The sequence below is a fragment of the Convolutriloba macropyga genome, chromosome 4, assembly GCF_964194025.1.
Source record: "Convolutriloba macropyga chromosome 4, txConMacr16.3, whole genome shotgun sequence".
NCBI lineage: Eukaryota > Metazoa > Xenacoelomorpha > Acoela > Convolutidae > Convolutriloba > Convolutriloba macropyga.
This window is the reverse complement of record NC_134471.1, coordinates 26105296-26133104: the sequence shown is the minus strand read 5'-3', so window position 1 is coordinate 26133104 and position 27809 is coordinate 26105296. Positions and strand designations below refer to the sequence as shown.

General features: G+C 35.8%; 1 protein-coding gene across 1 annotated transcript in view; it reads left to right on the top strand.

The window, feature by feature from the left end:
• Positions 1-259: 259 nt before the first annotated feature.
• Positions 260-27809, top strand: part of LOC142337553 (dnaJ homolog subfamily C member 21-like) — a 32532-nt gene continuing 4982 nt past the window's right edge. Inside the window, exons 1-9 of the mRNA XM_075386863.1 lie at positions 260-407; positions 673-801; positions 885-970; positions 1031-1198; positions 8172-8342; positions 14842-14892; positions 15155-15234; positions 16102-16791; positions 22036-22204. Of these exons, the coding sequence (XP_075242978.1) occupies positions 287-407; positions 673-801; positions 885-970; positions 1031-1198; positions 8172-8342; positions 14842-14892; positions 15155-15234; positions 16102-16791; positions 22036-22204 (1665 nt within the window). The 5' untranslated portion in view covers positions 260-286. The remainder of the gene's footprint in view (positions 408-672; positions 802-884; positions 971-1030; positions 1199-8171; positions 8343-14841; positions 14893-15154; positions 15235-16101; positions 16792-22035; positions 22205-27809) is intronic.

The following is a 27809-nucleotide window of genomic DNA, read 5'->3' as shown; positions in this document are numbered from 1 at the left end:
TGACATGGGAGCATAAATTGTCGAATTCATAGTTTTCAAATGTTTCTCGGAATACGCAAAGCTTTTAGCGAACTTTTTTTTGTATTGTTTGCAGCAATGGGTGGCCACAAAATATTTTAAAAAGGCGCAATGAATGCCGAAGCAAATTTTCGGTTATTGTTTTGACATTTTAAATTTCCGAGATCCAGTATGAATGATTTTTGTAGGATTTTTGTTCGCGAGCCTTTTCAGAATATACGTAGTTGATAATAGTAATAAAATTAAAATTTTCACGTTTCAGGAAACCATGGTTGGGACAACGCTGCAACCTTCAAGATGTTATTACGAAGTTCTCGAGGTTCAACAAACAGCCACTGATGATGAACTGAAGAAAGCGTATCGAAAACTGGCACTGAAACTGCATCCAGGTATTTTTTGGATATTTCCAGTTCTTGCCCTCATTGTAATGCGATGCTTTGCCCGAGTTATTTTGTGCCTCCTCCCGCCGTCCAAAGGTCAAGTGCTAAATTATCACTTCATCATTTTCTATGTAATGCGTAAAGGTGTTTCCTAACTCGTTGGTCGCATAACGTACTGTGGGTGCAAAAGCGGAAATAAGCCCTTTTAATTCAAGAGCGTGGAGCATTATAACGATCTTTTTGATTAATTGTCTTTTCCGATTGTTTTTCACAGATAAAAATCAGGACAATTCCGAGACTGCAATGAAACGGTTTCAGGATCTACAAGAAGCATATGATGTGTTGAGTAATCCTCAAGAAAGAGCGTGGTATGACAAACACCGCGAGGTGCTGTTGTTTGGAGGTTGGATTTCGCATTGATACTTCTGAAAGTCGAACATAGTTTTTTGCGACTGGTTTAGTATAGAGCAATTGTTGTTGTTTTAGGCGATGAATACGAAGACAAATTGACCGAAAAATTGATTCATTACTTTAGGCGTCAGTGTTTTAAAACTTATGGCGACGGTGAAGAAGTTAGTGTTCTGATATCTCAATTTTAATGTTTTGGGCATTGCTAAATATAGGGTTTTTAGGACTATTATTCCGTATACCGGAGAGCATTTGAAGAAATAGCCACAGAGGAACTGAAGTATCCTGCTGAACCAAAAGACGAATCACGTAAAAAATCAACAAAGAATCAACAGCAAGTAAAAGATGACGCTCCGCCGTCGTTTGGCGATTCAAATGAAGCCCCTGATAAGGTATGTATTAGCTCATTTTTTGCTTGAAGTGCCTGATTAAGGCATTGTCAAGACAAGAGATAATGTTTGTGAAAATTGTACCGCGAAAACCAATTGTACTGGAGATTATTGCTCCAGAAATAACTAAACAAAAGTAACTTAAAAAGAAGCATATAATAATGTGAATGACCGGGAATTCTCTCAATTCGAGATTTCCAGTTTCTTATTTAAATCGGTGGAACCTTATTCTGTCTTATTTTGTTAAGCAATTCATTATCAAAATTTCTTTATAAATATTGAATTTTTCAGAAAACATTACCTAATGTGCTCTGGCAGAGATCGGTTACGAGAAAAATTTTGTTCTTTGATTTCTGTGGTGCTCATCCTGCAACTAGGAATTAGAGTCGAACGAGCGCAGAGCCGAATGGAAATCAGAGCCGAATGCTTAAATTTGTTTAGCTAAATAATCTGATTGGTATAAATGGAGTACAACTAATGGCGAATTAAATCGGTCGTCGTCCCTTGAATATCTGAGGGGGGAGGTTGCGACCATCTGATGGGGGGGGGGGGGGGGAGTTGCGACCGCTGATAGCTGCGTTACGCTATTTTGTAGGTATTCTTTTCCTAAAGACTGCCTTGCCTTTAAAGTACTGAGTTCTAGATCAACCAATCAGAGCACGGGAAGTATTTGGCCTGTTGCATCGCATTTTATGACATTCTGCTCTGCGCCCGTTCGGATTTACTGACGTCCTCCGCTTATCCTATACCAATATCTTGTAAAAAAAATGCGCTCCTTCAATTTGGGTTTTTAAATAACGAGTGCAAAACAGTATTAGGCCTACACTAGCCTGTTCTCAGTTGCCCTTTTTTCTTATTATTCCCGACATTTCAGATTGATCTTTTTATGTGCAACATTGCTCTTTTTTGGTGACTATAGCCACTTTTTTTGCGTCTGAAACTTTCACGTGGTACCATCATTGCAGCCAACATTGGTCAGGCTATGGTCAACCTGACTTAGTTTTATGGTTTGTCGTGTTACTGCGCATTGTCAACTTCTTGACATGTCAACTTCTTCAAAAAACTCGCGGAACCTTTAAGTCTTGCATTTAACATGATCTTTAGAACAATCAGAAGATTGAAAACCTATTAGAGGGCTGGCAAGTGGTTACGAAATCCGTAGAAAGGATGAAAAACACCTACTAGAAGATTTCAGTCCAGTTACTGTAAACTTGCCCACTAGGGTTTTGCAAAAATGTATTTACATTCAACTGTACGAACACCCAATAAAAACGTTCTCAAACTTTCAACATGGTTTTATCAAGAACAGATCCCTGCTCTCAAATGTGCTCACCTACATCAAAATGGTAAGCGAAAAAACAGATAAATACACTCCTATCTCTCTCATTTTGTCCCATTTTATAGAGACATTGCTAAAGTTTAACGTAGTACCACACACAAAATTGTTACAGAAACTGAAGCAAGCTAGTCTTGGTGGCTGTTTCCTTTAATTGTTGACAAACTAATATAACGTGAGTCTCGTTCAAAATAAATTATTAATAGCCGCCCTCATCTTCTCAGCCGGCTATTACAGCGCTCCTATTTTTTTTTACAATTCAGAGAATTTGAATTGTATTGGGGCGCTGTTTTTTTTAAGATGTGTTCACACATTTTTCAATGACTTTGATCTTTCAAAACGGGATAAACAGGTAAAGCCTAGCGGGCATTAAGTTTCATTAGAGGCCCAAAGTGGGCTTTATTAGTCCTTCAAGTGCTTAGAGTGGTGCAGCTGATGGTATGGCCTTAATTTAAGGTTAAATGGTCATTTTTAGGAGTTTTTGGGCTCAAAATGTGCATTTTTTTTGTTTGTGATTTTTTTGAGTTTTTAGTTTGATTAGTCTTAGGTTGAAGTTTTTAAAAGTTGATGAAGGCCTTTTGCGAGACAAAATTAATTGTTATGACGATTTTATGAGCTATATGTTTTGTTACTACATACACACACGCAAAATGATACTCAATTTTGCAATTTTTTTCATGTTTGAAAATATTTGTCATTTTTGAGTTTTTCCATTATCAGAGGCCAGGAATCTCCTTTAAGGTTTGATAATAGGGCACTGCATGGTTTCTAGTAACAATGGATTGGTTTTCAACATTTTAATTTCTCAAATTTTAGCATTTTTTTTGATAAAATCTGCAATTTTTTTTCAATGTTTCCTAAAGTTTTTGCCAATTTTTGATATTTGTCCATTCTCAAGTGTCAGAAAAACTCTTCCACGGTCTGATAAAAAGTTACTGAATGGTTGTTAGTTTCAATGGATTTATTTTTTAAAATTTAACCTTTCGAATTTCAGATATTTTTAATAACATTTGCACTTTTTTAAAATATTTGTCTTTTATTCAGTTTTTCTTACCTCAGTAGCCAGGTAGCCTCATCCAAAGTTTGATGGTATGATATGTTTTTAAATAATTGCCAGGGGGCAATGGAATGGTTGTCAACCTTTTAATAGAACAAATTTCTATTTTTTGAAATTTGAAATATTTTCTAACAATTATTGCCTATCGATCTTGGAGCCAATGAATTTTTTACGTCTTAGAATTGGGTTACTGGATAACCTCTAGAGACATAGAAATGATTCTGAAGATATTAATATCACATTATTCTGCAACATTTCTTTAAATTTTACAATTGATTTCGTTTTTTTTTTTTTAAATTTTCGGTCATTTTCGAGTTGAATACTGGACAGATTTCAGAAACAAAAAATGGATTTGAACATATTTCTGAAATAGGTATATTTAAAGGGGTCAAATTTTGTCTAAGGTGTGAAAGCTGAAAGATTTTTACCAATGAGTATATTTTTGTCTGGTTTGTTTGATTGTTTCTCAATTTTTGAGATAATTTTGTTTTAATTTGGCTGGAATTGCTCAATTGATCTGCTGGCCAGGTAGAGTTTTCTGAGTTTTTTCATTCAATTCTTTGAATTTTATTTTAGGACTCGTCCTACTATGTTTTTTTACTTCGTTTAACTTTTTTTTCGCTTTACCCATTTTGCCGCTTTTTCGACATTTTGCGTGAATTCTTTGACTTCTCTAGGCTAGTTTCACTCTTCTGTCATTCTGCTCAAAGAAAGTCCTTTTAAACAGTAGCAAAGCAATTCAAAATGAAGAGATTCAGTATAAAAAATCAAATCAGAAATATAAACGGGATAAACCCATAAAGCCCATTTTTAGATGCCCGGTACTTGAACTTTGTTCTCATATGTTTTAGTTACTATCTATAATGCTTATTGGTATTGATACTAGACCCTGTAGCCTCTCACTGAGAGACAGGAGTATGTTCAATTACGAAATGACATCAAAATATATCGCACTTAAAATGTTTTTATACAAAAATCTTGATGATTTTTTTGTGTTTTGGCTGGCATTGCTCAATTGATCTGCTGGTCAGTTAGAGTACTTCTAAGTTTTTCATTCATTTCTTTGAATTGTGTTTCAGGACTTGTCCTGTTATGTTTTTTTTCGTCGAACAAAAAATATTTTTCGCTTTACCTCATTTTGCCGCTTTTTCAACATTTTGCGTGAAATCTTTTTGACTTCTCTACGCTAGTTTCTCTCCTCTCATTCTGCCAAAAGTGATTTTGAACATCACTTGCTCAGTAAAGCAATTCAAAGTGAACAGGGTCAGTATAAAAATTGAAATCAGAAATAGAAACGGGATAAACCCATAATGCCCAATTTTAGATTCCCGCTATTTGAACGTCGTTCCTATAAGTCTTAGTTGCCATCTCTAATGCTTATTGGTATTGATAGTAGCACCTGTAGCCTCTCTCTAAGAATCAGAAGTATGTGCAACTACGAAATGCCATCAAAATAAATCGGACTTAAAAAATGTTTTTGTACAATTTTTTTTTCAATATCTATTCCTTCAATCCCAATAGATTTATGGGAATCAACGACGACTATTTTCCGGCAATCTGCCGGGTATGTTTGAATTTATAACTAGAGGTGTCTCCACGCTACTTGTACTGTCAAAGATGTTGAAAAATTCGTACCTAATTATTTATTGATATGAAGCAACGGCAACAAATAAAATCCCGATGAGTCTTGACCTGCAGCTTTTGGAAAGGGTGAACCTCAGCAATAAAATGCCGCCTGCAGAAGGGAAAAATGGATTTCTCTATTTTGTTAATTGAACCGGAATTTAAGATAACGAATCACTCAGCCCATCATTGTACATAAAAGACATTGGCGTATACCTAAGTCATGACGTAATTTGGAACATTTAGAGATTGACGGAAATTTAGAGAAAGCGGGAAAGTTTTTTAACGGAACAGCGCTCTAATAAGTAACAGTGAGGCTCAAATCGATTGTTCTACCTATCTTATGTGTCGTCATGTCTTCGCCTTTCCAAACAATGCATATACGAACATATTTCTGAAATAGGTATATTTAAAGGGGTCAAATTTTGTCTAAGGTGTGAAAGCTGAAAGATTTTTACCAATGAGTATATTTTTGTCTGGTTTGTTTGATTGTTTCTCAATTTTTGAGATAATTTTGTTTTTAATTTGGCTGGAATTGCTCAATTGATCTGCCGACGACTATTTTCCGGCAATCTGCCGGGTATGTTTGAATTTATAACTAGAGGTGTCTCCACGCTACTTGTACTGTCAAAGATGTTGAAAAATTCGTACCTAATTATTTATTGATATGAAGCAACGGCAACAAATAAAATCCCGATGAGTCTTGACCTGCAGCTTTTGGAAAGGGTGAACCTCAGCAATAAAATGCCGCCTGCAGAAGGGAAAAATGGATTTCTCTATTTTGTTAATTGAACCGGAATTTAAGATAACGAATCACTCAGCCCATCATTGTACATAAAAGACATTGGCGTATACCTAAGTCATGACGTAATTTGGAACATTTAGAGATTGACGGAAATTTAGAGAAAGCGGGAAAGTTTTTTAACGGAACAGCGCTCTAATAAGTAACAGTGAGGCTCAAATCGATTGTTCTACCTATCTTATGTGTCGTCATGTCTTCGCCTTTCCAAACAATGCATATACAAACTTGAGACATTCAAATTAAGGGACCTGAAATGAGTTGTAAATTATTACACAAATGCTAATTACAGCTAATTACTGCCTTGGTCACTCTACTGTCAAATCATAGACCTACTACAAGTATCTGATATCTAGGACCCAAAAACGAGAGTTCTATAGGATGCTTGTAGAATGAAAAGGCATTGGCCTGAACTACCGAAAGTCAGAAAGGAAAAATATTGTACTGAATTCTGCTGGAGAACATGAAAAGGGCTGGGAACCTTCTGCAAACATACATAAACTTTTTTGAGCCGCCGGGACTTGCGAAACGACTAACAGCTTTCTTTTATATTTTTGTCTCGATTCAGCGAAGACAACTCGTGCACCTGGCTGTTTGCCTGCGACAGCCAAAATTGGAAATTATTAGAACCTATGTAACTTATCGGTAAAGATAACTCCAGCTATTGGTGGGTATCCTTAACAAATTGTTTGTCCCCTGACCACCATCTCTCCAACGAGACCAAATGGTCCTTTAAGCTTTTGTTAAAATTTTTCCATCCGGGTTAAGGATCATAAACTTCTCAGCCTGCTTAATGTCTGTGGCAAATTTCATTTGAAGACCTTAAACATCATCGCCAATCTGTCCGGCTTTATCCTAAACAAATGATCGAAATATTTTCGTCGGCTTAAGGTTGTTTCTTGTCTCTTGAACGGTTCTTTAGTTACTAATTGATCCTCGCTCTGAAGTCTTCTACAATTTTTAAGCTCGGGATTCCTACTATGCCTGCATGTTGTGCCGGTCCAGTTTCTTAGTCCTAAGACTATCTACTTTTCATTTTCGTTAACAGGTCTTGTCTTATCCACAAAACTCTCGAAGACTGTTTTAGCGACACTGTACTTTCTTGTCAGGGTGTTATAAACTTGAAGCGATTCCTCACACATGTGTAACCGTTTCGTCGTAAATGGTTATTATATTTCCAAACCCTGTTAGTGTGTGAAATTTCATTCGAAAGTGATGGAAATCAAAATCAGTACGTCTCTGTTTTCATTAAAAACAAAGGAGCTTTCAGCAATGTGAACAAAGAGTAGTGAATTGAAGAAAAACAGATGTTAAACTGTTTTTTTGTTGAAAAATTTTGTTTAAGCAATTGAAAAGTCTCAGACAAACCGAAAAAACAAAAGTTGGCCCACTCCTAGAAAGTTGTTTTAGGACTCCGGAATAAATAGACAGTCAAAAAGTATCATTGAACACAACCGTGAAAATACCGGATCTAAACAAATGTTTTCTCAACAATCTGTTTTCGCACTTCCAGAGTTACGTTTTCAGCCCGAAAGCTGCCTTTTTTTGTAACCGTACTGCTGGGGGGGGGTAGTAAAAGCAGGCGTCAAAGTGGTTCTCAAAAGGATTTCCAATTTAATCACAATGTGCAAGCAAACCTTAAAATTTCGATATGAATTATCTTTATATTTTTCCGGACTTTCATGAACAATTAATCTATTGTGACAGATTTTAATTGAATTTTGTTCTATTGATTTCTTTAATGGATAGAGAAGAATTGTGTTAAATAAATTCAAAAATTTCATATCAAATGGCTGTAACAGTGCTGAAAATTTTTCTGAAAAATGCAATTTTTAAATGTTTTCGATTTCTAAATAATGACAGTTGTAGAAAGACAAGATAATTATTGTTCCGCCAAAAAAATAGTGTAGTACCTTAAATGGTGAAAATAAAAACTAATTTGTCGAAAATTTTGATCAAAGGTTGGGCTAAAATGACATGAAATTGCCAGAATTAAAAAACTTCCGAAAAGCAATTTTCTCGAAATTTTTCTGTCGTGAAGTTCAGGACGCAAAGAGCTTGAGTTTGATACGACACATGTTAGTCTGGGATGCACTAAAAAAAGGTGTGAACAAAAATGTGGGCATAAAATTGGAGCAATAAGTTGTAATTGTCTTCTTAGGTGAGGGCTTTCTACGCATGGTGGGAATGTTTCTCCACCAGAAGGAGTTTTGTGTGGGTGGAGGAACTGAATACGAGGGAAGCTCCCAATGCCAAAGTTGCCAAATTGATGGAAAAGGAAAATAAGAAGATGAGAATGACTGCAAGGAAAGAGTGGAACGAGAATGTGCGGGTTAGTCTTATTTAAGTTTATCGAAATCAATGTTGTATTTTTAATTGCTCTTGCACTTTCATAGCAATTATTGTAAACGTGTGTGTCTTTTTTATGCAAAATTTTCGCTTGATGGTTTTCACTTTTCGAGTGACTTTTACGCCCTTGACCTTTTGCGCTTCGCGTGATCTATCTCTCTCAATTCTCTCTCAATCACAATTTCAAGCAGCTGAACTCAATTGGCGGCAATTTAATACTAAAATTCAAATGAAAAGTGCGCCGAAACTGGTGCTATTTTCCACTTTAAATCTTAATAGTGGTATATCTTAAACTCTAATGTTATTTGAAGCCCACTATTGAACGTCTTATTCCCATTTAGGCTCCCCCCCCCCCCCCCCCGACTGAAGCAGGTTGCAATTGATTAGAGCTCCCACTAGTCGTTCGAGAGCAATTCTTCCTACGTTTAGTCGGTTATGTTTTTAATAGCCGCACAGCGATAGCTGGGGCTGTTTTTGGCCTTCTCTTGGTTTTTTTTACGACTCGAAGAGGAGTATTGGTTTTCTTAAGGTTTTTTTTTTTTTTACTGGAAGTACTATTCGTTCAGACGCTGTTTTGACCTAAAAGTGAAAGTGAGTAAAGTTGCCGTGTGAACTGATTTTTTCTGAGCGAGAGAAGTTTTCTGATCATGCGCTGCGTTTAGTGAATGACTTTTTGACTTTGAAAAGTAGTTTTTGACTGAATGGCATATATAGATAACCGTTTTTAGCCGTTTTTTCGTCCAAATGGCCCAATTTTTTGCTTTTAGTTTGGTTTTTTGTAGAAATAATTTCAAGTCAATGCTATATTGAAATGTAAATCTCGGTAATTGGTACCACAGTGTTTTGCAGAGCCTGAAAATGCGTTTGAAGTTCAAAATTGGCACAAATTTCTTGATTTTTTAATTTTTGGCTTTTTTTTCTAGAGATTTCTTCCTTTTTGGATCTTTCAGTTGTTTGTTTTCAGTCCAAAATTAGTTAATATAGCGACCCCCTTTTGATAATTTATATACTCAACGTCTCTTTCTACCTCGATGTAATTTTGTTTTATAAAATTGTACATATGCTAATCTATTTTTGGTTGTATTTTTTTTAATTTTTCTGTTTTTTTTGTTTGTATTCTGGATTTAATTACTAGAAATAGTCTTTTGGTGCAAATCAGGGACTTCAATTTCGTCTCAATAAAATTTCAATCATTTTTTGAAAAACAGAATTTTTTTCATAAATAGAGTCTCAGAATTTTATTTAATTTTTTTTTGCAAAATGTTTAAATTTTTCGTACATTTGATTTCCGCTTTTTCTTTTTGAGTTTTTTTTTCAGGAAGGAGGATGGATCTTTGTCTCGGATGACTGGTTGTCTTTTCTATGTCTCGAATGATGAACAGTGGAATGTACTCTTTTTTTTATTTTTATCTTTAATATTTAACTTTCAAAATTGAAGAATTAGTCTGTATGTTGCGGTGTTCCATAAATTGTGTCCTTATTCTTCACATTTTAGTTTGTTTCCTTCTAGTGTTGTCCGGGCACCTACAGTTATATTCGTTATATTGATTTATTCAGTTGTTAAAAATTTGAATGATTTCAGCTTTGTTTTAGATTTTCGTCATTTCTTTGGATTGCAAATGATTTCATTCAACATAAGGCAGTACCGAGAGTTTGCTAGAAGCCCTTTTCACAAATATCCATTTATTTCTACTTATTGTAATTTTCTCCAGGTCTTCGTATTGTTTTAAAACTATTTTTTGCATTTGATTATTGTTCTCTTGCTTATGTCTTTTCTATGATTAATTTAATATTTGAATTAGTGTGAAATCATGGTGTCTAGAATATATACATCAAGGAAAAAGTATGTGTTGTTTTTGTCTTAATTGCAGTTTTTAGAAATCTAGTTGTAGTGGTTTTCTGATTCTTAAATTTAATCATTCTTTTTTGAAAAATCAAACTTAGTTTCTAAGATTATTATATATTTTTGAGATTAGAATCATGAATTATTTGAAGGCAATTGATAGCCCTGCCTAATTTTTTAGCCTATCAGTTTTTTGTCCTTCCTAATTATTTCGGATTTTTTAACGTTACCAAAAGTTTCCAATATAAAATTTTGCTATATTTTTTTGTCTTGGTGACAGTGGTTTAAATTTTACCAATTTTTAGATCAGACCTGGGGAGGAAATAATTTAATACAAAAGGTAATGGCTTCAGCTGCAATTCTGTTTTTTTGCGAAGTTTGATGCTTCGAGCTTGTTCCGGAATTCTTCCGGCTATGTTTCGTCGCCGGGATTTTTTTACGACCCTATGAAGTCACAACCACTTCAAATCTGCTTTTTGTTCATTCATTCATTCAATTTCAACTGAAGTGCGTGCGTGACGTCATTTTTCGCTCTTAGTGGAGCGAGTTTTTTTGTTCATTTGCCTGATTAAATTTTTGATCATGCTTGACTTACCTCACTCACAAAAATGACTTCCTCACTTTGAAATTGACTTTTATTTACTTTAATTCAAAGAGATGAGGTCAAATGGGTGTGTGTTACTCTAAGTGAAGGTTAGTAGAGAGCAGCTAATAGAGGCAGCAAAAACTTATACAGATTTTTAATCAAAATATAACATATTAGCCTTCAATGAAAAGACGAATTTTTTTTGGTCTGTCTTTTTTACTGTTTTTTTTTGAGACTGCAGATCTACGAAGCTATTGCGGCTATTTTCTGGCAATCTGCCAGGTATGTTTAATATTGTCGTTATATTTGTCTCTTCAGATATCTCAAATGAAGATTCAATAAAGCTCAAATAAACATCCAGTAGAGCTGAAATGAAATACACCATTTAACCCCCCCCCCCGACTTTTAAGTTGTAAATTTGACAGTTAAAATTTGGTTTTAAGAACTAATTTGTTCACCAGAGGGTTTAGGCTCTCTGGCAAAAAAATTAAAATAAAAGGCCCGATTGCTAAGGCCCGGTTTTAAAGGTTATTAATGTCCTAGCGGATTCTAAAAATGATGAAAAAATTGGGATCTTTTCTGATTTGGGATCATGTGGGAAAAAGTTGGGATCATTTCGACAGTGTAAAGAAACGAATCAAGAAAGCAATATCCGATCAGCAAGTACTGAAATTGAAAAGTAGTGTAACTTCTGAAATTTAATTTTAGAAATTTTATTATTGTCTTGCGCAAGGCTGACACAATATGTGGAAAAGAAAGCGGTCCATATTCGAGCATCTGCTCTAGCTTGTTATTGAATAGCAATAGTTCAGATTCCGTGCAAAAAAGTTTTCCTTCAGGGCTGTGAAACTGTCCAAAGTTATTCAGATTGAAAATACTTAGGATCATTTTCGTGAGCCTTTAATGATGAAATTTTAATACATCATTCGAATCAAATTTGAAAGGATTTTGAGAGGACTTGCTAGAAGCAAAGTTATAAAAACGAAGTGATAGAAGAAAAATACATTTGGAAAACTATTTTTAATTGAGATAAAACCGAAGGAGTTAAGAAATAACAGCGCCCTGTGGTTTGTAAGTTAAAACCTTAAAGCTCATTGAAAAAATTTTGAATACTAATTTGGATAAAACTTTGAATCTTGAGCTTACTTTTTAGGTACTTTTGATATTTTTCTGAAAGAATAGCATTTTTCTATACAATTCCTGTTTTTGTTTCAATCCAAATTTTTTAAAATAATAAATTTAGATCGTGATATTTACGATAGTTGGCCTAATCATTCAAAGTCAATTTGAGTGGAAGTGCATTACATATCGAATAGAATGTCTAAATAGCTTTTTGTTTGTTCAGGAGCTTCTTGCAACGATCCGTTTAAAAACTTGCTGTAAAACATAAGTTCTTTAATCACAAAGACGTCGCACCTGCTAGTCACTCTGAGGTTGTTTCTTGCTCCTACTTTTTTTTGCATCTGCATCAAGTACTGAATGTTCCGAGATTTGGAATTCTTTGCAACATAGGTGACTCCAAGAATTTTTGCAGCCATCTAATTTCTTCATCAACCATGCAGTTAAAGGCAAGGCGATTTAATAATTTTATTTGTGGTAAGGGTTTTTATATTTTCCAAAAATCTTTGAATAGATGAGTAAACTCAGAAAGCGAACAGTTGTTGATAACTGATTTGTTAAAATGTTTCTGAGTATTGCTTATGGAAAAATTTCAGCCATTATGTACCAGTAGATCACTATTGTTCCTATGTGATTATGCAACCTGAGTGAATTGTCATCGTTCTTTTCAAACAGAAGTATAATTTCCTCCTTTTGAATAACTTTGGGCCTTATTAAAATAAATTAACAGGCATTGACAACGTAAATAAATTCTTATCGGTTATTCTTTGATCAATGAGTTCATGACTTTTGAGATATTTCACGAGATTGCGTCCCTTGAAACTAGTTTGTCTAAAGCTTCATATTAAGTTTTCTTTTGTGACGCGTTTTGAGAAGGTTGTTGATGAGACTCTGAGTATTTATCAGTTTTTTGCCGAGTACATGTGTCATGCATAGTAATGGCGTCTTGGAAGGATAAAAATTCTAAATTTGTTTTTTTAATCTTCAATTTCTTAGCTGAAAAGGTATTGAGACAAGAGGGCTATTTGTGTTTTTACGAGTTCAATGAGTTTTGTCTCTGAATTTTCTGTGGATAAAATTATACCTAGATTTATGTCACACAAGAAAATTTTCTCGTCGATAGGATTGCACTTTCAGCTGTTTCCATTCAAATGTTTTTCTGTATGAATAAGGACAGCAACTAATGAATTTTGGACGGGACATAGAATATCTGCATATGCCCTTTTAGAAAGGTAGCCATTGATCTCAATAATTGAGTTCGTTTCTCTTGAATTGTTCTGATTGTAGATTTTGTATATTGGTCAACTCTAATTCAGAAGCGCAATTGTGTAACCTCTGTCTATTTTTTCAAAAGCGTTTGAAAAACCCATATTAACAATGCAATTCAAATTATAGAGTTGTTTTTGAGATATGTGTTTCGATCGGTGCTGTTTTATTTTGCCTAATGTTTAAAAAAGGGGTCCGATGTTACCTATTATGTCTTCGAGATTAGCTATAAAATGCTTTCTGTTAGATAAAGCGTTCCAAATAAATTGTCTTGCGGTGTTCAGTAAGCTTTTAGGTCTAGACTCACCTACTGTAACTGGATCTTATCCTTTGGGAAGAGGTTACAGGGTTGCGAGTTGCTGTTTTTTTGGTAACACTTCCTGTTTGAACCATATTATTAAAAACATTATAATCTCCTGTCAATACTATAGATCTGTCCGAATAAATAAGCTTGAGTTGAATTTCTGTAGCTTTTCCGTGTAGTCTCTTGAATTCAAATACGCATTGACTATATTTAGGTTAAGCTGTTGGAACGTCATTCGACTAAGATCTTTGATTTTTTGCTCAGCATTGTTTTTCGCTCATGAGTTTTGTTTAATCCAATTAGTTTAATCCAATTATCATGGACTGTTTTGTGTGAATGGGATGTAGCGAAGGTTTTCGTTTCTAGATCACAACAAGTGAACTAAGTACCTCGTGTGAGGCTGTAAAATTTGTTCTCAATCATTTATTCTTGAATAATCTATAAGGTGGAAAAAGCCGTGTTGAGACAACTTTGTTCTTTTCTCATGTTCTCGTTTCTTTGTACTTGAAGATTGATCAATTGTGTTCGTGGTGATTGTTCCTCTACCGCTACCAATTGTTCTACCTAAGATTCTTGAATTTCATTGGTAGTCTAATTGCTAAAATAGTAATCACAACATTTTTTTCGTCTTGAACGTTTTCAGGCTGTGATCTTCGTTTTTCTTTTTGCTTAATTATAGTTTTTTCGTTGGTTTCTCGTAGATTTTCCTTTCTTTACAACTTTTGATGCAAGTGAAAAACACTAACGGTGTCCAAGATGAGGGGGTTTTCTTCACAAAAAGTATAGCTATGAAGAGAAGGAACCTGAAATTTAATTTCTAGTACATTCCATTCCTTAAATTCTACAATCCGGCTCTCTTAAGACCAATTTGTCAGCTTTTTTTGGGTTGTTTTCTAGCGGCTATTTTCTAGCTATCTAGTGGGTATGTTCTCCAATTTCAGTAGTAGGTGAACTAAATTTGTACGCTAAGCTAAAAAATACAAGGTTGTTTAAAACGCGTTTTGCAATTATAATTCTGGTACTTAATGAGTAAAAACGCATGTACTGATGTACTTTGACAAAGGTTGATTCTGTGCATTTTTTCAGAAGGGGGCCTCTAATCATGGTAACCACTCCTCGGTATCTATTGGTGGCAATAAAACTGAAAATTCTGTTCAATGCTTTGATAAATATTCTTAAGACCGAGTTAAATTCATGTGAAAGTGCAAAGACATGAGCCTCATGAGCAAAGTCATGCCCCATGGCATAAAGAGAGATTTGATCTCTTTAATTACAACGATTCAAACAAGTTGGCATTTAAGCCACTGGGAGCCCTGATGCAGAACTCACTCACAATTCAAATAATTGGGGGTTTGATGTTTTAGATGCTGGTGTCCCAAGTAAAGAAACGAGACCCACGATTCAAAAAGTACATGGTAAGGATTAAAATCTATTTGGTCATGCTTGGTTAGGTTACTTAACAAAGACGCCATGCGATACTTATCTAAGCGCGTCTAAAGCCAAACAGAGAATCATTATACGTTATCGATAAAATCTTTGCCGTTTATTCAAGTGCAAATCTGTATTCAGGAAGGTTGTATGAAAGCTCCTTGTTAGATCATTGTTTAGTTGATGATTTTTAGTTTAAGAAAGACATTCTAATTTAGGTTAGACATGAGTCTTTTTTCATAATTTAAGGAGGAAAAGAAATTGGAGGACGAGAAACGAGAACTGGAGAGAAAGCAGCGAGAATTAGAGCGACAAAATCAACGCATACTGTTAGTTTCTTGCTCACACACATTTGTCATCACTTGTTCTGTCCTTTAACCGATTAGCGTGATCCTATGTATGAGTAGTTTTTCTATTTCCGGTGTTTGAACAAACAAATAGGTATGCATAAAGTCTATGACAGCGATCAAAAAAGATATTAATAGCTATAAGAGCCTGAAAATGAAATTTTGCAAATTGATCGCGTAGATCACGTAGAATTTGAAAATTTTTGTCTCTAATTACCAAAAGCTGTAAACATAAATTCAAGAGAAAAATAGCAATTTACCAGACCAGGTGTTCCATGTGTTATCTGCGAAAGGTGGGTGGGTGTTAAATTTACGATTTGTTCACTAACCTGGTAAAAGAGTCGCGTATTTCAAAGGCTTGTTAAACTGACGAGAAGAAGATTAATTAGAGTGGTTTATTTTTTTCTAATTAATTATTCCATATTCATTTTTGTATTATTCATAAACGACAATTCGTCTGACTTAATGTCAATTTTATATATTATTTTGGCACTATCAGGAAGTCAATGCATCACAATGTAAATCCCATCTAGACTATATTGAAGAGGCATCATTCTTTGATTGTTCAAACACAGAAGACGCCGTTTTAGAGATTTTTCAAATTAATTTTGGAACTGTTTCCTCCTCCCCTCCTCAGTGCTTGAGTATAGTACCATAGATAATGCTATTTTTACACTATTGTTTCATAAAATTATGTATTTGATTTTTAATGTATGGTCTTATCTCTTATTAGGCTATAGAAACTGTCATCAGTGCCTAAACGTGCGTTAGTTTGTTTTCATAGGCTTTTAAAATTAAAGTTTTGCCTTAGAGGAAGAAACAGATCTGTAATTCTGATCATATTTTTAGGCAGCAACAAGCCAGTGTGCAAGCTTACAAAGCTTCAGTTGCGGCTGCAGAAGCTGCTATTGCAACTAATGAATTGCTGACTGAAAATGGGATGTCTCTTCAAGATTTAAACGAAGACAGCTCGGAGTCAGATTCTGATGAGATCGAGTACTTTTGTGAATTGTGTGAAAAAGTGTTCAAAAATGAAAAAAGTCTCATGAACCATCAAACGTCAAAACTCCATCTGAAAATGGTGGAGAAATATTCGGCAGAGCTCAATGAATTGTCAGATAACGATGATGAAAACCAATTGTTAAATGATGATGTTGAAAATGATGACGCTGGCAAAGTAGGCTCATCTAAGGACACATCAGAATCAAAAGCAGACAACGATATTGTTGACCAATCAGAAACAAGCAGTGATGAAAACGCATTTGACCCCAACGACCTCAAATGTTTGTTTTGTAATAAAGATTTTAAGACAATAAATGCCAAAGAGAGTCACGAGAGGAGTAAAAAGCACCGTGATGTGGTCAAAAAGGCTAAAATCGAGATGGAAAAAGAAGCGAGAGCCACCGGAGAGACCGATTCTAGTTCTCATCAATCTTCGAAGACGACAAAATCGCACTCATCAAAGAAAGAGAAAGCTACGAAAAGTGATGACAGTGCCAGTGTTATAAACGATGCCCAAGATGACGAATTCCTGCACAGGTAAAAAAAATCTTACGATGGTCTGAAATTACTTCAATTTAAGCTTGCTGGCTATATAAAAGAACACGAATCTTAGTTGATCTGGGGACGAGGAACAGAAGCACAAAGCACACGAGCATTTGAGCTCGAGTGCCATGGACAAGCTCCTACACTGATGGAGATTCATTTTCTGATTAAGAAGTTTTAGTAGGCTTTAGGAGGATAATTACCCATGTGAAAACCAATTAATGATTCATACGTCAGATAGTTATTAATTGCTCTCAAACGAAGTGAAATTCCCCGCTGCGCTCACTCCTTCAATTAAGCTGAAACTACCCTCCTTAAACCGTAACTCGCTAGGGACGAAGCCAACCGCTCACCAGTCGTTTGAGAGCATTTCGCTCGAATTTAGTTGGTTGTGTTTCGTAGATAGTTATTAATTTCTCTTGAACGAAGTTCATAGCAATTATTGTTAACGTGTGTGTCTTTTTTATGCAAATTTTTGCTTGACGGTTTTGACTTTTCGAGTGACTTTTACGCCCTTTGACTTTTTTTTGCGTTTCGCGTGATCTAAAATTTTCTCTCAATCACAATTTCAAGCAGCTGAACTCAATTGGCGGCAATTTAATACTAAAAGTCAAATGAAATGTGCTCAGAAACTGGTGACATTTTTCACTTTAAATCTTACTAGTGGTATATTTTAAATTCTAATGTGAAGCCCACTATTGAACTTCTTAGTCCCATTTAGGCTCCCCCTCCCCCCACGACTGAAGCAGGTTGCAATTGATTAGAGCTCGCACTAGTCGTTCGAGAGCAATTCTTCCGACGTTTAGTCGATTATGTTTAACAGCCGCCGTCAGCCTCTCAACGGCTATTATTTAGGCGCTCTCCTTTTTAAAATTCAAAGAATTTGAATTGTATTGGGGCACTGTCTTTGTTTAAGATCTGTTTGGACATTTTCATGATTTTTGAAGTCAATTTGGAGTAGCGATTTCGTCACGCCAAAACAGGAAGTGGAGCGAAACAGCGAGGGGTTTTGCGGTGTGAAATTTATTTGCTCTTATTTTAAAGTAGAGTGAGAAAACGGTGTTTGAACAAAAATTCGCTCTCGCAAGTGGTTGTTTGTTCACATGCAGCAATTTCACTTTGATTTTACTGTTTTTTCAATATTTTTTTTTGGATCGGATTTTCTAAATAGTTTACCTATTCATTCATAGTTCATTCTAGGCCCAGTTTTTTGGTTTGAACCAAATTTGCATTTCTGGCTAGTGGTTTTTTGTTCACATGCGGCATTTTGACATTGATTTTGTTTTTTAAAAATTTTTTGGTCTGAATTTTTAGAATTGGTTCTCCCATTTCACTCATAGCCCATTCTAGGTCTTTTTTGTTTAGTCAATGAGAATTCTTTGAATTGTACGTCAGGACTTGTCCTGCTATGTTTTTTTAATTCGCTTTACCTTTTGATCACGTTTTTCGTTTTTACATAAGTCAGGATTTTCTCGTCTGACTTACCTCACTCACTGTTTCAACTGAACGGATTGTAAATTCTTTCACGCATTAAATTACGCAATGTGGTGAATACTCTCAAAGTCAAAAGATCAAAATCAAAAGAGACAGGATAAACCGATAGAGCCTGGTCATTATTTCATTGAGAATTAAGTTATCAAAGTGCATTAGAGTTTTTGCTATCTGACATTGGTACTAAGCTTTTTAGCTTTCAGTTTAGAAGCTGAATTAAAAATAGTTTTAGAATCCAACTGCAACTGCACGCCGAATTAGAACACTTTTTGACACCGGAAAAATATTAAAAATTAGGTCAATTTATCTCTGCTTTCTTTCTTTTTCTGTTTCAATCCCGATGTGCATCAAGCGCGTCAACGGCGGCTATTTTCCTGCCGGCTATGTTTTTAAATATTTTTAGCTCAATGTTTTCTGTCCTTCTCACATCAGGTTAATTTCATCCCCTGAACGTACTGAGAACTACGAGCCGTACTAAATTTAATTAAGCCCAAATGTTGCTAGTTTTTGGTGCTACCAATCTTCTTCTGTAATCATTTTTTTGGGATTTTTTATCTCATTTATGCATTTTTGCGTGAAATTTAATATCTCTCGCCCATTTAGAATACAATTTGCAAGGGGTTCAAGAGTAGGTCAAAGACTTAGTAGGGTCATATGGTTCCATTTTTTGTTCTTTATTAGTATGAAATGTATTTACTTATTGCTTGCTGTCAGTGTTTTGTATTTTGATACAAAGGATAAATTAATTCTTCTTTTCACAAGTAAGGGTCACCGTAAAGCTAGTTTTTTAATGTTACAGTATCGATATTACTTTATATCGTTGAAGACGTAATACCGAATGCCGAGCATAGTTTTTTAATGGCCGCACAGCGATAGCTAGAGATATTTTTGCCCCTCCCCCTTCTTGGTTTTTACGACTCAATGAGGAGCATTCATGACCTGAACTTTCGACTTTTGTTTTTGAAGATTGGCTTCTGTTTTAGAACGTTGACTTCTGTTTTCGAGCATTGGACTTAAACAGTAGCCTAGTTACTAATACATAGTTATAAAAAACTGCTCTTAATACTCAAGTACAAAGGGTCATTTTGAGAAAATTTCCCATAACAGTCCCTTCTACCTATTCAAACTACAGACACCCCCTCCCCCATTTTCCATCTACCCCCTCCCATTTCCGCCTCACCTACGTCCCACCAATTGCGTGGGTGACGCTTTTTCACTCTTAGTGGAGAAAATTTTTTGCCAAACGTGGCTAATCTCTCAAAAATGACTGCCTCAGTCTGAAAGTAACTTTACTTTAATTCAATGAGGCTTTACTTCAATTAACTTTACTTTAATTCAAAAATGACTGCCTAAGTCTGAAATTAACTTTACTTTAATTCAAAGTGTGGCACTCTACATGAAGGTTGTTTTAGAGACGCTAATTGAAGCAGCAATACGTTAAACAGATTCTTTACCAAAATATAACATCTCAGCTCTTAATTAAAAGAACTTTCTTTTTGGTCTGTTCCTTTTACTATGTTTTTTGGGTCCTTTCCAGTCATTACCAGAATTCCAGTAATTACCAGAATTCCAGTCATTACCAGAAAACCCGCTTGTTTTTTAATAGCCGCAAAGCGATATCTCGGGCTATTGTTGGCCTTCTGCTTTTCCAAATCAAGATCTGCTTACACATTTTCATGATTTTTGAAGTAACAGTTGGTCACGCCAAAACAGGGAGTAGACTGAAAAGGCTAGAAAACAAAATTCGCTTTCTTGATTGTGATTTTTTGTTCAATTGCGGCAATTTGACTTTAACTTACAGTTTTCTCAACTTTTGATTGAATTTTCTCTAAGTTGTTTTCCCAATCCGTTCATAGTCCAATCTGGATCTAATTTTTGTTAAGTCAATGGAAATGTTTTGAATTGTAGGTCAGCCTGACGTGTCCTGTTAGGTTGTTTTTTATTTCAAAGTTTTCGTTACGGCTATTTGACGTTAAAATCATTTCAAATCTGCTTTTTGTTCATTCGTTCATGCAATTTCGACTGAATTGGATGTCTGACGATTTCATTTTTACTCTCAGTGAATCGAGTTTTTAGTTGGTTCTCCTGATTAATTGCTCTCAAACGAATTTCGTAGCAGTTATATTAGTCCTGTTGGTCTTTTTTAAGGCGATTTTTCGGCTGTCCGATTTTTCGTCTGACCCATTTGACTTTTTTTTCTCAAAAACGGAATAAACAGGTAGCGCCCAGCGGGCATCAAGTTCTCTTAGAGCCGTTCTTTTCACATGTCTCCAAGTATAAGATTCATAGAAACTGTTTTGGAGACTTATACTTCTGGTGTGAAGGGCAGTTCTTAGAAGTTGACCCCCACTCCCCCCACGCCACCACCGAAGACCTCAACCCTCCTCACTCCCGCCCAATCCCAACCCCTGCACATCATTCAGGCCGTAAGGGCCCTGAAAGATCCCCTCCCGCCGTTGCCCCACCCCCCCCCCCCCCAGCTGCGCTCATCTCACGCCCCTTCAATTAAGCTAAAGCTAGCCTCACTAAACCATGGCTAGATACTGACGAAGCCAACCGTTCGCCGGTCGTTTGAGAGCAATTCGCCCGACGTTAGTCGGTTACGTTTAAGTTTTTAGTCACGGTGACTTACCTCACTCTCAAATGACTCTCAAATTGTCTTTTTTAAATTTAATTCAAGGAGATAAGGTCAACAGTGTGTCACTCTAATTGAAGGCTTTTTAACAGCACCTACTAGAAGCAATAAGTTATTCAGATTTTTAATCAAAATATTACATTTAATGAAAAGAAGAAAATTTTTTGATCTGCTTAACTATCTTTTTGAGACGACAGATCTACGAAGCTATCGCTATTTTTGGCAATCTCCCAGCTTTGTTTATTGCTTTTGTTTGACCATCTTTGATTCGAGTTTCTTGGTAACTGCTGAGATGAATCGGAAATGCTCTAGGACATTACCCGGAAATGCTATTTTCAGAGATATCAAAGTTCTCCGTATTGAAAGATTCTTCAACATCGCTTGGAATCCTAAATTCATGGTTAATGACATTTTTTGCTGTTTTAATTCGCATTGTTGTGAATTGTACAGCTAGCCCTTTTTTGGGATCTATTTTTTGTTACACGGCCTTCCTATTGAGCTTCCCGTAGAGTAAGTGGCAATAATCAACCAAACTCACCGACCGTTGTTATGTTTCCCTACCTCTTTTTGAGCCAAATGGAGGTCACTGTTGTATTTTGGGTCCATTTTTATCCACGTGCCGTATATGCCCGCAATAGATCTTTGATTATTTGAGATCCATGATTTTTAATTGTTTTGAAACGAAGCTTGTAGCAATTAAATTAGTTCTGTTGGTCGTTTTTATGCGATTTTCCGCACTGCCGATTTTATCTGATCGTTTGTCGCCCATTTTGTTACCATTTGTCCTGAGAAAAGTAATAAACTGTTAAAACCCGACGGCGTAAATTCACTGAGCTGCTCGGAGGCGTAAATTAATTGTCTGAAGGGCAACTTTGTGTGGTTTGGATACCCCTCAATTTAGGGTGCCAAAATCATAGAATTGTATGGATGTTGAGGGATTGGTTTTCTAAATTGAGCCAAAATTATTGATCGGCTCTTAGAGCTATCATGTGAGTTAACATGAGTTAAATATTTCAGCGGAAAACAGCTTTTTGCGAATTTAACGGGTATGACAATTAAGTACAACAATATGCAAAATTTCGCTAAAGTACGTTGGAATTGTGACGTTTAAGGTTTGCGGATAGTGTGAGAACGAATGATGAATCCGGAGCTCGAGTACCAAGTGACGGAGACGACAGCGAATTTGATCATAATGAATTGAAAACTGAGTCGAACAAAGCCGATACGAGCCGAGCTGGAGACGGCCGCTCCAAAAAGGGTCACAAAAAGAGACAAAAACAGGTTAGGACAAAAGCAGCCGATTCCTGCTGAATAAATCCTAACACAAATAAAGAAAATTGTTAATGAACATATGTATTCTAACTACAGGCAGACAATCTGAAGTTTAATAGAGCACTGCCTTTTTGCACTATCTAATTTAGCCCGATTGCTTTGTTTTTCCGCATTTAGGCTTTGCAAAAAAAATGAAAAGAGCGGGTCCGGAATTACAATGCAAAGAATTGAATTAACTAATGACCCGAAAACTAACATTTTTACATAATATCTAATTAAGCCTGCTCAAAAAGCCCACGACACTATATGCGCAAAAACGCACAAAAAATTATAAAAAATTGGAAAATTTTTGTTTACAAGATCTGGTGTTTTAAGAATATCTGATATTAATATCAAATTATTAATAGCCGCCGTCAGCCTTTCAAACGGCTATTATTTAGGCGCTCTCATTTTTTTGCTTTACCTTTTGATCGCGTTTTTGGTTTTACACAAGTCACGATTTTCACATTTGACTTCTGACTTACCTCCATCACTGTTTCAACTGAACGGGTTCTAAATTCTTTCATTCATTGAATTACACAATGTAGTGAATACGGTCAATGTCAAAATCGAGATCAAAATCAAAAAAAGAAAGGGGATAAAACCGATAAAGCCCGGTCATTAGGTCATAGTGCATTGAGTTATCAAATTTATTTAGAGCGATTGCTAGCTGATATTAGTACTAAGCTTAATAACCTTCAGTTTAGATGCTGAAGTAAGTATAGGTTTAGATTCTAGTTGAAATTGCACACTGAATTAGAATAATTTTTGAAACTTCGAAAAGTTAGGAAAATTTTGCCAAGTTCAATCTCTTCTTTTTTCTGTTTCAATCCCGATATGCGTCTAGCGTGTCAACGGCCGCTATTTTTCGGCAATCTGCCGGCTATGTTGAACATATTGACATTGCTCATCCTCGGATTGAGTACAAAATACAACAACCTTCTGGCAAATTAACGACAAACAAAGCAAAAGGAGGCAAAAAACAAAGAAATAGTAAAATTCAATTAGAAAAAAAATTTTTTGAAAGTCAGTGGCCTACAAGAAAACCAAATAACCTCATGCCAAAATCCGTGCCCGCAGCAAACCATAAAACCTCAGAAGTCATAAAATACACGTTGGCAGATCTAATGGCAGTAAAAGAGACAATATAACTACAAAACGAAAGATTCACAAACGCACCTGATTATTTCGAAAACAAACGGTATCATCAGTCAAAAGATATGTTCATTAGAGGTCGGAGCTAATAAGGTGAACAAAAATACTTCACACTTGAAGGCCACGTGGAGCTGTTATTTTTGACACAAAGCGATCAGACCGTAAGAAGAACAGCAAAAACATAATAGGAAATCTCAAAAGTTCACTGAAAAAAGTCCAGAAACAGTATTTCTTAATTCAAACCAATAATTTTGCTCGTCTATGCCTCATTAATCGACCATATTTATCATTAATTATACTAAGTTGTAAGACAACAGAAGTTAAAAAAAATGGGGCAAAAATCAAATGTTCTAATACTTCGTGATCACAATTTGTGTCAGTAATATTAAGCTATAACTGTCCATTTTTGAACTCAAGCAAATGCCAAATGCCGTATTTGGAAGACATATGTATCAGATTTAAGCACTCAAGAGAAAAAAAAGACACAAGAGAAATTTGAATTGAAATTGACTGTGTGAAAAACCCGAACTTTTTTGCTCAAACACCATTTTCTGACCGCGCTTTAGCGCTAGTTCAAGAAATAATTAAGCCTCGAATCTAATTGCTTTTGTTCTTCTTTTAATACTTCAGCGGGCCTAAAATCACCACTCCAATTTGGCTTCTTACCGACTTGAAAAGACTCGAAAAAGTGATTAGATCTTAAAGTCATAGCTGGAAGAATTCCGGAAACGATTTGAAAATGACCGTTTTCACTTGACTTATGCACATTTAGTTATAAAAAGCATTTCGATACAAAACCACGTAACATGCAAAGCTAACTGACAAAAACTGATGTAGCATCTGATAAAATTTTGTTATTTGCGACGTCAGAAAAGCTATTGGCTTAAGTCCCTGTAATACTGGCTTTTTGTAACAAAGTATTATAAATTGAGAAACAAAACCATAAAGTGGGTTCATGAAAAAAAATTATTCAAAATTTCAAAGAACTAAGAACCTGGAAAATTTAAAAATTTGTCTAACTTTAAGTGAAAAGATCCCTGTATAGATTTCAAATTCCTTACCAACCATTATTCAGAGAATTTTTAAATTCTGCTAGATCATTCACTCATCCAATACGCGCAACAAGAATATTAATTTTAAAATGCGTCAACAAGAAACCTGAAAAACCTGAAGTTTTTCAAAATATTTTTCAGTGAAAACTGGCACGTCCTGTCTTTAAGTGTCACCTCATGGTAGGAACATATAGAATAGTTCATAACTAAGAGTTTGCCAAGGAAAATTACAGCGACTAGCTTAAAGTGTAGAGAAATAGGCAAAAAAAACTCATAATCAGTGAAAATTTGCTTAAATTTACTCAATTTGCTTCAACAAAAACAACTAAAAATAGTTAACTATCAAATTGAAAGCCCACCAAAATCGCTAAAACAACTAATTTAAACCGCAAAACTCCCTAAATAAGTGTAACGACACCTATAGAATTCGTCTTAAATAAGAAAAAAGTTTTAAATTAAGGCAAAATGGTGGTAAGAATAGCTAAAAATTGACACCAAAAGTGTGAAAATTGCTTCAGATGGTAAAAAATGTTTTCAAATGCAAATTCCAATAGCAAGTTTATATAATTGATTGAAACAGCTTTGACGGAAAAAGTTGGATTGAAAAACTATAAAAACTGCTTTCAAAAAGCCGCACGTGATCAAAAATTTGCGCTAGCTCAGTGAAAGTTTTAATCCACCTTCTTTTCTCGCTCTCTCTCTCTCAAATAATCGACATGAACAAAAAACCACTCTCTTCTCTCAGCTCTTTGGCATTTTGACCTGAAAACTTTGTATTCATGCATTTCACTTCTTGTTACACTAAATACACCAATACTCCTCTTCGAGTCGTAAAAAAAGAAAGCACACCAATACAATCCAAATACTTCGGATTGTAAAAGTACATAAATTGATCTCTAATTTTGTTAAAATGTCTGGCTGCCAAGTGAGTTAAGAACCACTGTCTCTTGTGTATAGTTTCATCGTCCTTGAAGATCAAGATCAAATTTTGAGTTCAAAGGTAAATTATGAGAAGATAACGGAATGAGTTAAATGGGAAATTCATTCAAGTGGCAAACGAGGCATATTGATGATCATTTGCAGAGGCATAAATGACAAAAAATAGTGTTACATGCAATTTGATTCAAAACAGCAGAACTGAAAATTCGCTTCTCCGTGCAATATTAATCTGAATGATATGACTTCTTTTATAAGATTCATGTTGACTTCAGTTTCTGCTACTCCCATTCAGATGGTTAAAGTCAACTCAATTGCGCTTTGATTTAATCAATTTACTTCAAAGTTTACATCAACTGCACAATAAATAATTGCTCTCGAACGAAGAAGCAGATATTGTAAACGAGTTTTGCAAAATTTTCGCTTGAGCATTTTATTCTAAAACATTCTTTCAATTTCACGTCTTGAGTGACTTTCTCACGCTTGACTTTTTTAATTTTGCTAGATATAAATGGCTCCTATTCATTAAATTGTACCGCCTGTCGTTCGAGAGCACTTTGTCCGAAGTTATTGTGCTTGAATTGCCATTGAAATGAAGCGAATTCTTGTGGAGGAAAACGTGCGCCCCCTCCCCCTCGCACCATCCATGAGCTCACCCGCGCGCCGAGCTCTTCTCAGGCCACTTCAATTAAGCTAAAGCTGTCCTCCCTAAAACGTAGCTAGCTACTGAAGAAAACCAACCGCTTGTCATTCGTCTGAGAGCCATTCGCCTGACGCTAGTGGTTATGTTTGACAATTAGTTAATATCTGATTATTCAGATTCCTGATAATACAGATTTCTAAAATTTCTGGTGAGTGTACAGATTCATATCAGAAGACTACGTTTGAAATGGCTATAAAACTTCTCAACAACAGGCAGATTTTGTTAAATACTGATCTGAGAGATCTCCTTTTTAATTGCTCTTGAACGAAGTTCATAGCAATTATTGTAAAAGTGTGTGTCTTTTTACGACTCGAAGAGGAGTATTGAGATTCTGCAGGTTTTTACGACTCGAAGAGGAGTATTGAGATTCTACAGGTTTTTTTGCAGAAAGCAAGTTTGTTCATAACTTGAATGTTTGACTTCTTTTGTTCGAGCATTTACCTCCGTTTTTGATTGTTGACTTCTGTTTTCGAACATTGGACTTTAACAGTAGCTTCGTTTGTAATGTATAGTAATTAGGAACTGCTGCAATGTTCAAGGTGAAAAGGTCATTTTGAGATTTTTTGTTCCTATATAAGTCACCCCTAATTACAAACCACCACCACCTATCCACCTCCACCCTCCCCCCCCCCCCCCCCAACTACCCCAGCACTACCCACCTCCCCAACCTATCTACCCACCCACCCACCTAGCACCCCCGCACCTAAAAAAATTGTCGGCATTTTTAAAAAACTTTAATGTCGTCTGTTGGGCTACTGTTGTTTTTTCTCTCGTCTATTTTGATGTTCTGATTCTGGTAAGGTTAGCTTAGAGATTATAATGCACGACGATTCGAGTCGTTTCTGGTATTCTACCGGCTATGTTTTTTTTTTAGCAGAAAGCAAGTTTGTTCATAATTTGAATTTTGATTTCTTTCTGTTCGAGCATTTTCCTCCGTTTTTGATTGTTGACTTCTGTTTTCGAACATTGCTCTTTAACAGTTGTTTCGTTTGTAATGTATAGTAATTAGGAACTGCTTGTAATGTTTAGGGTGAAGAGGTAATTTTTTGTTCCTATATAAGTCACCCCTAATTATCTAAACTACACCGCACAAACCCCCCTCACCACCTATCTACCCCGACACCTATCTACCCCCCCCACCCCCCCAACACTTACCTACCCCCCTCCCCACGGCCCCTGCTTCCCCCCAACTTACCCCCACCTACCCCTACTCCCTTCCTTCACCTAGCTACCCCCACCTACCCCCCCCCCCCAACTACCCCAGCAGTACCCACCTCCCCAACCTGTCTACCCACCTACCTACCCCCACCACCTACCTACCCCACCCCCCCCCCCACCTACCCCTACCCTCAAACTACCCCTCCCTTCACCTAACTACCCCACCTAGCTCCCCCGCACCTAAAAAATTGTAGGCATTTTTAAAACACTTTAATGTGGTTTGTTGGGCTACCTTTGTTTTTTCCCTTGTCTATTTTGATGTTCTGATTTCCGCAAGGTTAGGTTAGAGATTATAATGAACGACGATTCGAGTTGTTTCCGTTATTCTACCGGCTATGTGTTTTCTGTAAAATTTTCGCTTGACAATTTTGACTTTTCGAGTGACTTTTACGCCCTTGACTTTTAGGGTTTCGCGTGATCTAAAAATCTCTCAATCACAATTTCAAGCAGCTGAACTCAATCGGCGGCAGATTAATACTACAAGTCAAATGGAAAGTGCGCCGAAACTGGT